A 17,772-nucleotide genomic window follows, 5' to 3' on the forward strand; every position below is an offset into this window, starting at 1 on the left:
ACAGTTAGTTTAGTGTATGTTACCTGGGCCCACTGCCCTCCCCCAGCCACACCTGCTCTTTGTTTTCTCAATGAAATTGATCCGGATGAAACTGACGAGCACAGCTGCCGATACTTCAATCTCCGATCCTGCTGTCTTCACAGTCCAGAGTGTCTGCAGCCACGGCATGCGGTAAGTCCATTGAGGTGAAGAAGGAGCTGCGGGACCCGAGAGAAGTCCTGTGAAAAGGTGCCCCGAACACCCAAAACATCCACGAACGGCCCCCCCGGCCGCAACTTCAAAGCGCCCGCGGGAGATGGCTCGGAGAGCATCTGCAGCGCACTGTCGGCAATGCTGCATGCCTTTATTTAAACCACTGCAAAAAAAAAAAAACCCTTAGCAAATGTAATCACCTCTAAGTCTGCCAAATGATGCTTCACCTCCCGAAGGACGTGGATGAGCTTTCCGGACGTCGATGGTGGGCACTGAGGAAATGGCTTATTACCTGCACCAGATTCCACCCCCCCTCCCCCCCTCTTTACCCCCCTTCCACCCCCCCCACCCCCGTCCCCTTCCCTGCTCCACCCTCTCAGCTCACCCCCTCACAACCCCGTCCCAGCCCGCACCCCCCTCGCACCATCTTCACCCCGCACCCCCTTCCCCTGCACCCCCCCCCCACCCCCTCCCTCTACCCCTCCCCCTTGCATCCCCTCCTCCCACCGGCACCATCCGACACCTGTGTAGGGGCCCCAACAACCCCACTGCCTTGTGGGCGTCTCGGGAGAGACCAAGGCTAAGGGAGTAAACCCTAACAGAAAATCCGGAGCGGAACCCCGTAGGCGGTCATGTGTCACCTTTGGCATGTTTCCGGCAGTTCCTGCAGCCATACTGGTGCCAAACGTCGTGTCCTGCACTCCTTTGGACCCCACCAGAAAGGCCGAGAGGGGGGTTTTGACGACTGGGCAACTCTCAACCTCCATAAATTTGCCCAGGCTTGCGCCATGGAGAGGTCACTCCATAGTTGCCTCACAGCGACTAAAACAACACGGAAGGCAGCAGTTACGGGTTATAAGTCCAGATAAATTGGCGTAGAAACTGGGCGCCACGGGTTGCCTTTGTCGGTGGGAGAGGTCATTGCACCTCACTGGACAGCTACCGCCCGCCTCAAACCGGGCAGCCCCCGGTCAATAAGGTTCTGTCCCGCCACAGTCTGCCTGCTTCAATGGGTGCTTGGAGCTCAGGGTCATTGCCCGAAAGGTGGACTGATACACCGCACCAAACAACACGAAAAAAGGAAAGAAGGTACCAGCCCTTCGCTTTGCAAGCTGGAACGTCAGAACTATGTGTCCTGGCCTGTCGGAAGACCTTACACAAATCAATGATTCTCGGAAGACCGCCATCATTAACAACGAGCTCAGTAGATTCAATGTGGACATTGCAGCACTTCAGGAGACTCGCCTCCCCGCGAGTGGCACTCTAGCAGAGCAAGACTACACCTTCTTCTGGCAGGGTAGGGATCCTGAAGAACCAAGACAGCATGGAGTGGGCTTCGCCATCAGAAACTCCTTGCTCAGCATGATAGAGCCTCCCTCAAATGGCTCGGAACGCATACTGTCCATCCGACTGCTCACCACCTCTGGTCCAGTACACCTACTCAGCATCTATGCTCCAACACTCTGCTCCCCACCTGAAGCTAAAGACCAGTTCTATGAACAACTCCATAACATCATTAGCAGCATCCCCAACACCGAACACCTATTCCTGCTGGGGGACTTTAATGCCAGGGTTGGGGCCAACCATGACTCATGGCCCTCCTGCCTTGGGCGCTATGGCATTGGAAGGATGAATGAGAATGGGCAGAGACTGCTTGAGTTGTGTACCTATCATAACCTCTGCATCACCAACTCGTTCTTTCACACTAAACCCTGTCACCAGGTTTCATGGAGGCACCCAAGATCACGTCGTTGGCACCAGCTAGACCTCATTGTCACAAGGCGAGCCTCTTTAAACAGTGTTCAAATCACACGCAGCTTCCACAGTGCGGACTGCGACACCGACCACTCCCTGGTGTGCAGCAAGGTTAGACTCAGACCAAAGAAGTTGCATCATTCCAAGCAGAAGGGCCACCCGCGCATCAACACGAGCAGAATTTCTCACCCACAGCTGTTACAAAAATTTCTAAATTCACTTGTAACAGCCCTTCAAAACACTCCCACAGGGGATGCTGAGACCAAGTGGGCCCACATCAGAGACGCCATCTATGAGTCAGCTTTGACCACCTACGGCAAAAGTGCGAAGAGAAATGCAGACTGGTTTCAATCTCATAATGAAGAGCTGGAACCTGTCATAGCCGCTAAGCGCATTGCACTTTTGAACTACAAGAAAGCCCCCAGCGATTTAATATCCGCAGCACTTAAAGCAGCCAGAAGTACTGCACAAAGAACAGCTAGGCGTTGCGCAAACGACTACTGGCAACACCTATGCAGTCATATTCAGCTGGCCTCAGACACCGGAAACATCAGAGGAATGTATGATGGCATGAAGAGAGCTCTTGGGCCAACCATCAAGAAGATCACCCCCCTCAAATCTAAATCGGGGGACATAATCACTGACCAACGCAAACAGATGGACCGCTGGGTTGAGCACTACCTAGAACTGTACTCCAGGGAGAATGCTGTCACTGAGACTGCCCTCAATGCAGCCCAGCCTCTACCAGTCATGGATGAGCTGGACATACAGCCAACCAAATCGGAACTCAGTGATGCCATTGATTCCCTAGCCAGCGGAAAAGCCCCTGGGAAGGACAGCATTACCCCTGAAATAATCAAGAGTGCCAAGCCTGCTATACTCTCAGCACTACATGAACTGCTTTGCCTGTGCTGGGACGAGGGAGCAGTACCCCAGGACATGCGCGATGCCAACATCATCACCCTCTATAAAAACAAAGGTGACCGCGGTGACTGCAACAACTACCGTGGAATCTCCCTGCTCAGCATAGTGGGGAAAGTCTTTGCTCGAGTCGCTCTGAACAGGCTCCAGAAGCTGGCCGAGCGCGTCTACCTTGAGGCACAGTGTGGCTTTCGTGCAGAGAGATCGACTATTGACATGCTGTTCTCCCTTCGTCAGATACAGGAGAAATGCCGCGAACAACAGATTACCCTCTACATTGCTTTCATTGATCTCACCAAAGCCTTTGACCTCGTCAGCAGACGTGGTCTCTTCAGACTACTAGAAAAGATCGGATGTCCACCAAAGCTACTAAGTATCATCACCTCATTCCATGACAATATGAAAGGCACAATTCAACATGGTGGCTCCTCATCAGAGCCCTTTCCTATCCTGAGTGGTGTGAAACAGGGCTGTGTTCTCGCACCCACACTTTTTGGGATTTTCTTCTCCCTGCTGCTTTCACATGCGTTCAAATCCTCTGAAGAAGAAATTTTCCTCCACACAAGATCAAGGGGCAGGTTGTTCAACCTTGCCCGTCTAAGAGCGAAGTCCAAAGTACGGAAAGTCCTCATCAGAGAACTCCTCTTTGCTGACGATGCTGCTTTAACATCTCACACTGAAGAATGCCTGCAGAGTCTCATCGACAGGGTTGCGTCTGCCTGCAATGAATTTGGCCTAACCATCAGCCTCAAGAAAACGAACATCATGGGGCAGGATGTCAGAAATGCTCCATCCATCAATATTGGCGACCACGCTCTGGAAGTGGTTCAAGAGTTCACCTACCTAGGCTCAACTATCACCAGTAACCTGTCTCTAGATGCAGAAATCAACAAGCGCATGGGTAAGGCTTCCACTGCTATGTCCAGACTGGCCAAGAGAGTGTGGGAAAATGGCGCACTGACACGGAACACAAAAGTCCGAGTGTATCAGGCCTGTGTCCTCAGTACCTTGCTCTACGGCAGCGAGGCCTGGACAACGTATGCCAGCCAAGAGCGACGTCTCAATTCATTCCATCTTCGCTGCCTTCGGAGAATACTTGGCATCAGGTGGCAGGACTATATCTCCAACACAGAAGTCCTTGAAGCAGCCAACACCCCCAGCTTATACACACTACTGAGTCAGCGGCGCTTGAGATGGCTTGGCCATGTGAGCCGCATGGAAGATGGCAGGATCCCCAAAGACACATTGTACAGCGAGCTCGCCACTGGTATCAGACCCACCGGCCGTCCATGTCTCCGTTATAAAGACGTCTGCAAACGCGACATGAAATCGTGTGACATTGATCACAAGTCGTGGGAGTCAGTTGCCAGCATTCGCCAGAGCTGGCGGGCAGCCATAAAGACAGGGCTAAATTGTGGCGAGTCGAAGAGACTTAGTAGTTGGCAGGAAAAAAGACAGAGGCGCAAGGGGAGAGCCAACTGTGCAACAGCCCCAACAAACAAATTTCTCTGCAGCACCTGTGGAAGAGCCTGTCACTCCAGAATTGGCCTTTATAGCCACTCCAGGCGCTGCTTCACAAACCACTGACCACCTCCAGGCGCGTATCCATTGTCTCTCGAGATAAGGAGGCCCAAAAGAAGGATAGGCATATGGATGAAAATGGAATAGTGTAGGTCAGATGGTTTCACAGGTCGGCGCAACATCGAGGGCCGAAGGGCCTGTACTGCGCTGTAATGTTCTAATGTTCTAAAAACCTTCCTCCAGCCCAAAAAACATACATTAACTGCTACTCTTGGTTTTCCCAGAGTCTAAGGAAGACTGAAAAATTATGGTCAGTGCCTCCGCGATTTCCACCCTTACTTCCCTCAGTATCCTTGGACGCATCTCATCCGGCCCTGGTGCTTTATCCACTTTTAAGTACAGACAGCCAGTCTAATACATACTCCGTACCAATTTTAAACTCTTCTAGTGTCTGAATTACTCTTTCACCATTGCCTGGGTTACATCTTCTTCCTTGGTAAAGACAGATGCAAAGTATTCAGGCATAAATCTCCTTTTTGGTCCCTAATCGGCCCCACTCCACCTTTTTACGATTTATACTTCTATAGGAAACTTTGGGATTCCCTTGAATGTTAGCTGCCAGTCTCTTCTCATGCTCTCTCTTCGCTTATTATCTTTTCCACTTCCCCTCTGGACCTTCAACATTCAGCCTGGTTCTCAATCATATTTTCTACCTGGCATCTGTCAGAAGCACAGTTTTTCTATTTCTTTTGTTATGCTGGGTCTCTGGATTTGTTTACCCTACCTTTCCCCTTCAGGGGAACATAACTTGACTGTGCCCAAACTATCTCTTCTTTGAAGGTAGCCCATTGTTCAGCTACCGTTTTTCTTGCCAATCTTTGAGCCCAATTTATTATATAACCTGTAAACACCTAGTTTGGCCATGAACAAGTTTTAGAATCACATTACTTCAAACCTGATTTTACTTCTGTCCAATTTACAAAACTGCTATTAAGGTTAAATTGCTATCGGCATTGTGCTAGAATAATGTGTGAAGTCAGATGACTTGCAACACTAATTTCTTGTAAAGAAGAACAGCTTATAATATTAAATGTAAAAGTGAGCGATGCAGAAGATTAAAACTGTTCTTGGACTTCTGGAATCCAGCCTAGATTGATGGGATGAAAGACATCTCTCTATATCTTTCCACTGGATTTTAAAAGTTCCCAAGAAAAATTATGTAGAAACATAGAAAAAAAAAGGAGCAGGAGTAGGCCCTTCGCGCCTGCTCCGCCATTCAATACGATCATGGCTGATCATCCAAACTCAGTAACCTGTTCCCGCTTTCTCCCCGTATCCTTTGATCCCATTAGCCCGAACAACAACATCTAACTCTTTCTTGAATATATTTCATGATTTGGCCTCAACTGCTTTCCGTGGTAGAGAATTCCACAGGTTCACCACTCTCTGGGTGAAGAAATCTCTCATCTCAGTCCTAAATGGCTTACCCCTTATACTTAGACTGTGACCCCTGGTCCTGGACTCCCCCGCCATCGGGAACATCCTTCCTGCATCTAGTCTGTCCAGTCCTGTTAGAATTTTGTAAGTTTCTATGAGATCCCCTCTCATTCTTCTAAACTCTAGCGAATACAAGCCTAATCGACCCAATCTCTCCACATGTCAGTCCTGCCATTTCATGAACCAGTCTGGTGACCCTTTGCTGCCCTCCCTCCATAGCAAGAACATCCTTCCTCAGATAAGGAGACCAAAACTGCACACAATACTCCAGATGTGGTCTCACCAAGGCCTTGTATAATTGCAGCAAGACATCCTTGCTCCTGTATTCAAATCCTCTCACTATGTAGGCCAACATAACATTTGTCTTCTTAACTGCCTGCTGCACTTGCATGCTTACTTTCAGCGACTGGTGCACAAGGATACCCAGGTCTCACTGCACCTCCCCTTTTCCCAATCTATCGCCATTCAGATAATAATCTGCCTGTTTTTGCCACCAAGGTGGATAACTTCACATTTATCCACATTATACTGCATCTGCCATGTATTTGCCCACTCACTCAACCTGTCCAAATCACACTGGAGCTTCACTGCATCCTCCTCACAGCTCACACTCCCACCCAGCTTTGTGTCGTCTGCAAACTTGGATATATTACATTTAATTCCCTCATCTATATCAATAATATATATTGTGAATAGCTGCGGTCCTAGCACTAATCCCTGCGACACCCCACTAGTCACCGCCTGCCACTTGGAAAAAGGCCCGTCTATTCCTACTCTTTGTTTCCTGTCTGCCAACCAGTTCTCTGTCCATGTCAGTACCTTACCCCCAGTCCCAAGTGGGACCTTATCGAAAGCTGTCTGAAAGTCCAAATACACCACATCCACTGATTCTATTCTAATAGTTACATCCTCAAAAAATTCCAGTAGATTTGTCAAACATGATTTCCCTTTTGTAAATCCATGTTGACTTTGTCCGATCCTGTCATTGTTTTCCAAGTGCTCTGCTATGACATCTTTTATAATGGACTCTAGCATTTTCCCCACTACTGATGTCAGGCTAACTGGTCTACAATACCCTGTTTTCTCTCTACCTCCTTTTTTAAATAGTGGGGTTACAATAGCTACCCTCCAATCCGCTGGAACTGTTCCATAGTCTATAGAATTTTGAAAAATGACCAGCAATGCATCTACTATTTCTAGGGCCACTTCCTTAAGTACTGTGGGATGTAGATTATCAGGCCCTGGAGATTTATCGATCTTCAATCCCATTTATTTCCCTAACACCATTTCCTTACTAAAACAGATTTCATACAGTTCCTCCTTCTCACTAGACCCTATGTTCCCCAACATTTCTGGGAAGTAATTTGTGTCCTCCTTTGTCTAGGCAGAACCATAGTATGTATTTAATTGGTCTGCCAGTTCTTTGTTCCCCATTATAAATTCCCCCGTTTCTGACTATAAGGGACCCACATTTGTCTTCACTAATCTTTTTCTCTTCACATATCTACAGAAGCTTTTAGTCAGTTTTTACGTTCTCTGCAAGCTTACTCTCAGACTCTATTTTCACCTTAACAAATCCCTTTGTCCTCCTTTGCTGAATTCTAAACTGCTCCCAATCCTCAGGTTTGCTGCTTGTTCTGACCATTTTATATTTCTCCTCCTTGGATCGAATACTATCCCTAATTTCTTTTGTAAGCCATGGTTGAGCCACCCTTCCTGTATAATTTTGAGCCAGACAGGAATGAACAATTGTTGTAATTCATCCATGCCCTCTTTAAATGCTAGCCATTGCCTATCCACTGTCAACCTTTTAAGTAATGTTCCCCAATCTATCATAGCCAACTCGCGCTTCATACCTTCACAGTTTCCTTTATTTAGATTCAGGACCTTAGTCTCGAAATCAACTCTCTCACTCTCCAAATTAATGATGAATTCTATCATGTTATGGTCACTCTTCCCGAAGGGACCCCGCACAACAAGATTGTTAACTAATCTTTTCTCATTACACAATACCCAGTCTAGGATAGCCTGGTCTCTAGTTGGTTCCTCAACGTATTGGTCCAAAAAACCAACACGTACGCACTCCAGGAATTCCTCCTCTACAGTATTGTTAATTTGTTTTGCCCAATCTATATGTAGATTAAAATCACCCATAATTAGTTGCACCCTTATTGCGTGCGTCTCTAATTTCCTGTTTAATGCCATCCTCTACATCACAACTGCTGTTTGGGGGTCTATATACACAACCCCCACCAACGATTTCTGCCCCTTGATGTTTCTTAGCTCCACCCATACAGATTCCACATCAGGATTCTCTGAATGAATATCATTCCTCACTATCGTATTGATTTCCTCTTTTACTAACAACTCTACTCCACCTCCTTTCCCTTTTTTCCTGTCCTTCCTCAATATTGAATACCTTTGGATGTTCAGTTCCCATCCTTGGTCACCCTGCAGTCATGTCTCCATAAACGCAACTATATTGTATCTATTTACATCTATTTGCACAGTTAATTTGCCTACCCTATTGCGAATACTCCGCGTACTGAGACGCAATGCCTTTAGGCTTGTCTTTTTAACATTCTTCGTCAGCTTAGCATTATTTCACACTATAGTCCTATTTGGTTCTTGCCCCTGATTTCTATGCCTTCCACTTTTGCCTTTTTATTTCCTGTCTTTCGTTTCTATCCTTGTTTCCTCCTCCTCAGTCTCCCTGCTCAGGTTCCCACCCCCTGCCATTCTAGTTTAAATCCTCCCCAACAGCACTCGCAAACGCCCCTGCGAGGACATCAGTTCCGGTCCTGCCTGGGCGTAACCCGTCCCACTTGTACAGATCCCACCTTCCCGATGTCCCAGGAATCTAAATCTCTCCCTCCTGCACCATTTCTCCAGCCATGCATTCATCTGCTCTATTCTCCTTTTCCCATACTCACTAACACGTGGCACAGGAAGTAATCCTGAGATTATTACCTTTGAGGGCCAGCTTTTTAAGTTAGCTCCCAACTCCTTAAATTCATCTTGAAGGACCTCATCCCCTTTTCTACCTATGTCGTTGGTACCGACATGTACCACTGGCTGTTCACCCTCCCCCTTTAGAATGTCCTGCAGCCGCTCCGAAACATCCTTGACCCTAGTACCAGGGAGGCAACATACCATCCTGGAGTCTCGTTTGCGGCCACAGAAACGCCTGTCTGTTCCCCTTACAATTAAATCTCCTATCACTATGGCTCTCCCAGTCTTTATCCTCCCCTGCTGTGCAGCAGAGCCATCCGTGCGGTCACGAACTTGGCTGTTGCTGCTTTCCCTAGGAGGCCATCCCCTCCAACAGTATTCAAAGTGAGATATCTGTTTGAGAGGGGGATGGCCACAGGGGATTCCTGCACTACCTGCCTGCACCTGGTGGTCAACCATCCCTTTTCTGTTGTGCAGCCATTACCTGCGGTGTGACCACCTCGCTGAATGTGCTATCCACGACATCAGCTATGAAGAGAGACTGAAAAGGCTGGGGTTGTTTTCCTTAGAGCAGAGAAGGCTGAGGGGGGCCCTGATTGAGGTATACAAAATTATGAGAGGCATTGATAGATTAGATAGGAAGAAACTTTTTCCCTTAGCAGAGGGGTCAATAACCAGCGGGCATAGATTTAAGGTAAGGGGCAGGAGGTTTAGAGGGGATTTGAGGAAAAATGTTTTCACCCAGAGGGTGGTTAGAATCTGGAACGCACTGCCTGAAGAGGTGGTAGAGGCAGGAACCATCACAACATTTAAGAAGTATTTAGATGATCACTTAAAACGCCATAGCATACAAAGCTACGGGCCACGTGCTGGAGAATGGAATTAGAATAGGTAGGTGCTTGATGGCTGGCACAGACACGATGGGCTGAAGGGCCTGTTTCTGTGCTGTATGTCTCTGTGACTCCTTAGCATCGCGGATGCTCCACAGTGAATCCACTCACAGCTCCAGCTCCGTAATGCAGGTAGCCAGCAGCTGCGGATGGATACACAGTGGCGCAGTGGTTAGCACTGCAGCCTCACAGCTCCAGGGACCCGGGTTCGATTCTGGGTACTGCCTGTGTGGAGTTTGCAAGTTCTCCCTGTGTCTGCGTGGGTTTTCTCCGGGTGCTCCGGTTTCCTCCCACAAGCCAAAAGACTTGCAGGTTGGTAGGTAAATTGGCCATTAGAAATTGTCACTAGTATAGGTAGGTGGTAGGGAAATATAGGGACAGGTGGGGATGTTTGGTAGGAATATGGGATTAGTGTAGGATTAGTATAAGTGGGTGGTTGATGGTCAGCACAGACTCGGTGGGCCGAAGGGCCTGTTTCAGTGCTGTATCTCTAATCTAAAATCTAAAAAAAAAAACTTCCTGCACACATGGTCGTCAGGGAAACTGGAAGCGCCCCTGATTTGCCACATAGCGCAGGAGGAGCATATCATGGGTGCGAGCTCTCCTGCCATGACTTACCTTTAGATTAGTTATTCCCTTCAATTAATACTGAATACGCTAGGGGCCTTGTAGTACTCCAAACACTACCCACTACAATTTACAGTCCTTAATAAACTATATTAATTTTTTAAAAAAACTTTAGTAGTACTAACCTCATCACTTATAAAGGTAGGTTGAAAAAAATAACTTTCCCCTGATTTTTTTCAGCTATTTCCAGGCACTAACAGCTGTTACTCACCAACCAATCACCTTGCAGCTTTCCTGTGATGTCACTGTTGACTTTTTTTTTCCCCCAAACTCCGACGCGCCTGGACTGCTCTCCACTCCGCTCCCGGAAGGTAAATGACAGGTCCGCTCCTCTCTGCTCCGATCACGAACAGTTTTAATCTATTCCATACTGATTTTTACACTACAGTTTCACAAGGTGATTATATGTGTCTAAAAATAGACAGACAGTGTCCTTCATATATAGGACTATATGATGAATAAGAGTCGGCCATTCAGCCCCTCGAGCCTATTGCATCATTCAATGAGATCACAGCTGATCTGTATCTCAACTCCATATCCTTTTATACCCTTGTCCTGAAAAAAAAAATCTAATCCAGGGGTCTCCAACCTTTTCATTAGTGAGAGCTAATAAACAAAAAAATATCACAAGCTACTTAAACATATCGCCATGCAGGCCTCCAACTGCCAAAAATGAGGCACATTAATTTTGACACGTGAACATTAAATTTCAAAATGTTGCTTGGAAGAAGAGAAGGCCTGTGACAAGGGTTTGCCAGGCCCCTGGCTGGAAAGACATTTTTGCATATTACCAGAAAGTGCTTGGAACAAAGAAGCTATCCCCTGCTCCAATACAATCCACAAAGAGATGTGGTCAAACGAGTTGGTCAAATGACTAACCTGCTTGGCATCTGTTTTTTCCCTTAATTGTACAGTTTGAACTGAGTGTCTGCAGAAAGCTGTTTGCTCCTGGATTGAAAAGACCTCTTCTGGCTGGCTCGCCACAGCCTCTCCTGTCTGCTCCCATCTCTTTCTCACAAGCCTCTGAATCCACTGAAGACACATGAACCCCAAGAGAGAAAAGTCTCCGACAGCGAACAAGGTTTAAGAATAATACTGGGCCCCAATGAAAAGCAAGATCTACCTACAATCAAGCACTCTACAGTGAGCTTGAAGAACCGTAACAACTCTTCAGATATTGCCCCAAACTTTTACACTTTACTTTTCTGTCTCTATTTGCATGTGCAGATCGCAAAAGCATGCTAGCGTGGGTGTGTTGTGTATCTGTAGGCGTCAACCGGATTAGAGTTTAAATTTAAGTCTAATAAATTTCAACTTTTCTTCTTTATACCCATGAAAGCCTGTTTTTGCTGGTTTCGTTGCCTTATAATTGGAAAACGGTGAACAAGGATTCACCAAGGGGGAGCTAAAAACACGGTTTAAAATTAAACCCCGTTACAGTAAGACCAGGTGAAGACTGAAAGGGAACCCTAGACCTCTTTCTCACCTGGTCGTAACAATATATCGAAAAATATGAATAGATAGCAAGAGCAACACAGCTGGTCCAATCCCCCGCTTTTTCCCCATAGCCCTGTAATTTTCTTTCCTTCAGATAATTACTCATTACCCTTTTGAAAAGCCACAATTGAACGTGCCTCCAAAACACTCTCAGGCAATGCATTCCAGATCCTAACCACTCGATGCGTGAAAAAGTTTTACCCTCATGTCGCCATTGCTTCTTTTGCCATTCACCTTAACCTCTGGTTCTCGACCCTACTGCCAAATAGCAACAGTTTCTCCTACTCAACTCTGTCCAGACCCCTCATGATTTTGAACACCTCCACCAAATCTCCTTTCAACCTTCTCTTCTCTAAGAGGAACATCTGCAGATTCTCCAATCTATGCTCATAATTGAAGTCCCTCATCCCTGGAATCATTCTTGTAAATCTTTTCTGCACCCTCTCTAAAGCCTTCACATCCTTCCTGAAGCGTAGTGCCCAAAATTGGACAAAATACACCAGTTGAGGCTGAACAAGTGTTTTGTACAGGTTCACCATATCCTCCTTGCTTTTGCACTCCATGCCTCTATTTATAAAGCGCAGGATCCTATATGCCTCTCAACCTGCCCTGCCACCTTCAATGATTTGTGCGCATTTACCCCCAGGTTCCTCTGCTCCTACACCGTTTAGAATTGTATCCTTTATTTTATAATGCCACTCCTCATTCTTCCTCCCAAAATGTATCACTTCACATTTCTCTGCATTAATTTTCATCTGCCACATGTCTGCCCATTCCACCAGCTGGTGTATGTCCTCTTGAAGTCTACGTCTCTTCTCCTCACGGTTCATAATACTTCCAAGTTTGTGTCATCCGCAAATTTTGAAATTGTGCTGAGTACACCCAAGTGTAGGTCATTAATATATATCGTGAAAAGCAGTCGTCCTAATACCAATGACAGAAGAAACCCATTATGTGCCTTCCTGCTGTCCGACAAACAAGCAACCACCACTATTCTTGGTTTCCTGTCACTCAGCCAACTTCATATCCATGCTGCCACTGTCCCTTTTATCCCGTGTGTTTTAACTTTGCTGACAAGCCTGCTAGGTGATACTTTATCAAATGCCTTTTGGAAGTCCATGTACACATCAACCTTCTCTGCTCATTATATTCGAAGTGGTAATTGTTTTCCTACGATTTGAAAGCTCCATTAGATCTAATCCATTAATACTGCCTTGAGTGGTTTATTATTGCACATTCTGTGGAGCTAAACAAGCACCGAGATGATTTGCAAATGTTATGGGATTTTGTGCTGGTTGTTTGTTGCTACAACTGTCTGACCTTTACTTATATTTTTTGGGGAAGTGACAGAAGATTTTGTGATCATCGATGCAAGGAACAACACAGGACTGACAAATTGAACATATTCAAGAAATACAAGTTCAGGTACAGCCCAGACATAAAGCTCCCTTTGTAATTCTCACGACTGCTTAACAATGGCATTTCCATTTTCCACATCTGTCTTTATCATCTCCCTGTATAAGATTGCTAAATTAATGCAAAATTATTAACCACTTTTGGTTGTGTTGAACTAAATTGCAGCTACCTCAAACCTACTGGAATAATTTCATAACGAGGAAAGGTGAGGTCAGAAAATCGAACTGGGACACCTTCGACCTTGCAGTTTCACTGCTGGACTTGTCGGTCAACTTCGCCGTTGGACTTACTGTGCGAGGACGTCAGCATGCACAGACGAATGACAAATGTGGATGATGTGTTGGCATTTCTTAACGGACGAAGATTTTGGGACGGTTGTCGTCATCGGTTGCAGACCCGCTGGTGGCTAGTCAGGCCTATGCATGACCGCAGATTCTCCCACAGCGGGTACAGTGAAGGTGTAGTCGCTGCTGGGGGCAATTGGATCTATCCTTCTCCTCCTTTTCTCTTTCATGCTGGTTCTTCACTCAGTCTCAAAGGTGTCCGCAACCGTCCTGATGTAGCATCTCCAGGCATCACGATCTATGGCCTGCGCTTCCCACTGGCAATTGTCGATGTGACACACAGAGAGGGACTTCTGCAGGGAGTCCTTGAAATATTTGCACGAGGCCCCTCTGTTCCTTTTACCCGTGGTCAGCTCTCCATAAAACACCATCTTGGGCAAGCGACTGTCATCCATCCAGGCAACGCGACACGCCCTACGCCATTGGCTTTGCAGGAGGATGGTCTCGATGTTGGTGATGTTGGCTGTCTCCAGGACGTCAATGTTTGTGATGCGGTCCTACCAGCAGGTCTTGAGGATGCTGCGGAGGCAGCACTGATGGAAGCGCTTGAGAAGGCGTACATGACAGCGGTATAGGACCCATGACTCAGTGCCATACAGAAGGGTGGTGAGGACTATGGCTTTGTACACAAAGAACAAAGAACAGTACAGCACAGGAACAGGCCATTCAAGCCTGCACCGATCTTGATGCCTGCCAAAACTAACACCTTCTGTACTTCCGGGGCCCATATCCCTCTATTCCCTTCCTATTCATATATTTGTCAAGATGTCTCTTAAACATCGCTATCGTACCTGCTTCCACCACCTCCCCTGGCAGCAAGTTCCAGGCACTCACCACCCTCTGTGTAAAAAAAAAAACTTGCCTTGCACATCCCCTCTAAACTTTGCCCCTCGCACCTTAAACCTATGTCCCCTAGTAACTGACTCTTCCACCCTGGGAAAAAGCTTCTGACTATCCACTCTGTCCATGCCGCTCATAACTTTGTAAACCTCTTTCATGTCGCCCCTCCACCTCCGTCGTTCCAGTGAAAATAATCCGAATTTTTCCAACCTCTCCTCATAGCTAATGCCCTCCAGACCAGGCAACATCCTGGTAAACCTCCTCTGTACCCTCTCCAAAGCCTCCACGTCCTTCTGGTAGTGTGGCGACCAGAATTGCACGCAATATTCTAAGTGTGGCCTAACTAAGGTTCTGTACAGCTGCAACATGACTTGCCAATTTTTATACTCTATGCCCCGACCGATGAAGGCAAGCATGCCGAATGCCTTCTTGACTACCTTATCCACCTGCGTTGCCACTTTCAGTGACCTGTGGACCTGTACGCCCAGATCTCTCTGCCTGTCAATACTCCTAAGGGTTCTGCCATTTACTGTATACTTCCCACCTGCATTAGACCTTCCAAAATGCATTACCTCACATTTGTCCGGATTAAACTCCATCTGCCATTTCTCCGCCCAAGTCTCCAACCGATCTATATCCTGCTGTATCCTCTGACAATCCTCATCATTATCCGCAACTCCACCAACATTTGTGTCGTCCGCAAACTTACTAATCAGACCAGCTACATTTTCCTACAAATCATTTATATATACTACAAACAGCAAAGGTCCCAGCACTGTTCCCTGCGGAACACCACTAGTCACATCCCTCCATTCAGAAAAACACCCATCCACTGTTACCCACTGTCTTCTGTGACCGAGCCAGTTCTGTATCCATCTTGCCAGCTCACCTCTGATCCCGTGTGACTTCACCTTTTGCACCAGTCTGCCATGCAGGACCTTGTCCAAGACTTTACTAAAGTCCATATAGACAACATCCACCGCCCTGCCCTCATCAATCATCTTCGTCACTTCCTCAAAAAACTCAATCAAATTAGTAAGACACGACCTCCCCTTCACAAAACCATGCTGTCTCTCGCTAATATGTTCGTTTGTTTCCAAATGGGAGTAAATCCTGTCCCGTATAATCCTCCCTAATAGTTTCCCTACCACTGACATAAGGCTCACCGGCCTATAATTTCCTGGATTATCCTTGCCACCCTTCTTAAACAAAGGAACAACATTGGCTATTCTCCAGTCCTCTGGGACCTCACCTGTAGCCAATGAGGATGCAAAGATTCCTGTCAAGGCCCCAGCAATTTCTTCCCTCGCCTCCCTCAGTATTCTGGGGTAGATCCCATCAGGCCCTGGGGACTTATCGACCTTAATGCTTTGCAAGACACCCAACACCTCCTCCTTTTTGATAATGAGATGACTGAGACTATCTACACTCCCTTCCCTAGGCTCATCATCCACCAAGTCCTTCTCCTTGGTGAATACTGATGCAAAGTACTCATTTAGTACCTCGCCCATTTCCTCTGGCTCCACGCATAGATTCCCTTCTCTGTCCTTGAGTGGGCCAACCCTTTCCCTGGTTACCCTCTTGCTCTTTATATATGTATGAAAAGCTTTGGGATTTTCCTTAATCCTGCTTGCCAATGACTTTTCATGACCCCTTTTAGCCCTCCTAACTCCTTGCTTAAGCTCCTTCCTACTGTCTTTATATTCCTCAAGTGCTTCATCTGTTCCTAGCCTTCCAGCCCTTACAAATGCTTCCTTTTTCTTTTCATTGTGATTCATGACAACATTTCGTCACCACCGACGTCATCAGGAGGCGCATCGGTGCGCAGATGGTCTCCTGCCCTCTGCGCATGCGCTGCGGTCCGGCTTGCCAGGACCGTTTTGCGCATGCGCAGATGACGCGGTACGCACATGGTCTCCTGATCTCTACGCATGCGTTTCGGTCCGGCTTGCCACGGACGCTTTGCGCATGCGCAGATGACGTCATCGCGTTACGTCGTCTTCCTCGGGCAACACGCCAGGTTGGCCTCTGCGCATGCGTCAATCTTCGGATATTCACGCATGCGTCAAAGCTTCGGCGCGACTTTTTGAAAGTGGAAGGAGAGGTTTCATCGGGCATTTTCTCGCATTTTATCTGAATTATTTATTCGTTTTGGAGACTTGCTTCATTTTCATTAGACACAGGAGATTGTTCCAAGGTAAGTTGCTCTGCCTTTGTAAGCTGCTCTGAAAACAGTTCCATTGTCTGGGGCACCGCATGTTCTCCAGTCCCTGTTGTAAGCTGCTCTGAAAACAGTTCCATTGTCTGGGGCACCGCAAGTGCTCCAGTCCCTGTTGTGAGTTGCTGTGTACAGGCAGTACACGTGCTGCAACCTACCGTCTTAACGGTCACTTTTGTTTTTGTAACGTTTTAATGGAGTGCATTCTGTATTTCTTATCTCATCTCATGTTTCCTGTGTGGTCCCTTAATAGCCTTTCTGAACTTCAAACTTCGATCATGGCAACGTCAGTAGATTCCACAGAGCAGTTCCTTGCCACCTTCACAACCCAGGAGTTCGAGAGTTATGACGACTTCAGCAGTAAACTTGAGATGTTTCAACAGGTAGCATGGTCTGCAGGCACATCCTGTGATGTGCCTTGTTATGTTTCACTATGTTAACAATGCTATTTAAATGCGCTTTGCTGTTGTGCTTACAGGCAACGGGGAGTCTATTTAAAAAAAGTGAGGGGGAAAACAAGAGACGGCGAGTCGAAATTCCCATCCGCTTTAAGTATGCCTCAGTGAGGCTGTGCTGTGTACACTATGGACAGCCACGCATCCGTTCCACTGGAGTGAGACCGAATCAGAGGTAGGTGCTGCGGTCACTACATTTCCACTAGTGTAGCCTGTCAGTCCTGTAAAGCTGTTCCTTGATGTGCATTGAACCAAGATTAGAATTGCATTATCAATACATCTCGTCAGTGAGATCCTGTGCCCACAAAGCCACGCGCATACCGCCCCCGTGTCTACGGACTGCCTTTGTTGTGATTTCCTGGATAGTCCAATGGCTGGGCGACCACCTCAGCGCAACCTCCTCTGGACTGCGAAACAGGTGCGCACCAGATGTTGGAACCTTGTCATGGTGCACATGTAAACTGCTGCCAGCAACACACCTGGGGATGGCTGGCGTTTTTGTGAGGGCACGAGGCACGTGGGGCGTGCTCATTGAATGTCTGTGTTACTTTTCAGGTATCTCGCCCTGGGCTGTGAGGTCTTCATCAGTGTGAAATTCAATACAAGCAAGAACAAACTGTGTGTCAGCTCCTACCATCTTGTGCATA

At 47.1% G+C, this 17,772-nt stretch overlaps 1 protein-coding gene across 6 annotated transcripts in view; it reads right to left on the reverse strand.

Annotated features, from left to right (window-relative positions):
• nup58 (nucleoporin 58) overlaps positions 1-17,772 on the reverse strand; it is a 114,547-nt gene that overhangs the window by 85,852 nt on the left and 10,923 nt on the right. For 4 of the 6 annotated variants that reach the window (XM_068033607.1, XM_068033604.1, XM_068033605.1 and 1 more), the window contains exon 3: positions 53-355. The exons of the other annotated variants lie outside the window; for them this stretch is intronic. In XM_068033607.1, coding sequence (XP_067889708.1) covers positions 53-355 — 303 coding nt within the window. The remainder of the gene's footprint in view (positions 1-52; positions 356-17,772) is intronic. 6 annotated transcript variants of the gene reach the window in all.

This window comes from Heterodontus francisci, chromosome 6 (assembly GCF_036365525.1).
Source record: "Heterodontus francisci isolate sHetFra1 chromosome 6, sHetFra1.hap1, whole genome shotgun sequence".
Taxonomy (NCBI): domain Eukaryota; kingdom Metazoa; phylum Chordata; class Chondrichthyes; order Heterodontiformes; family Heterodontidae; genus Heterodontus; species Heterodontus francisci.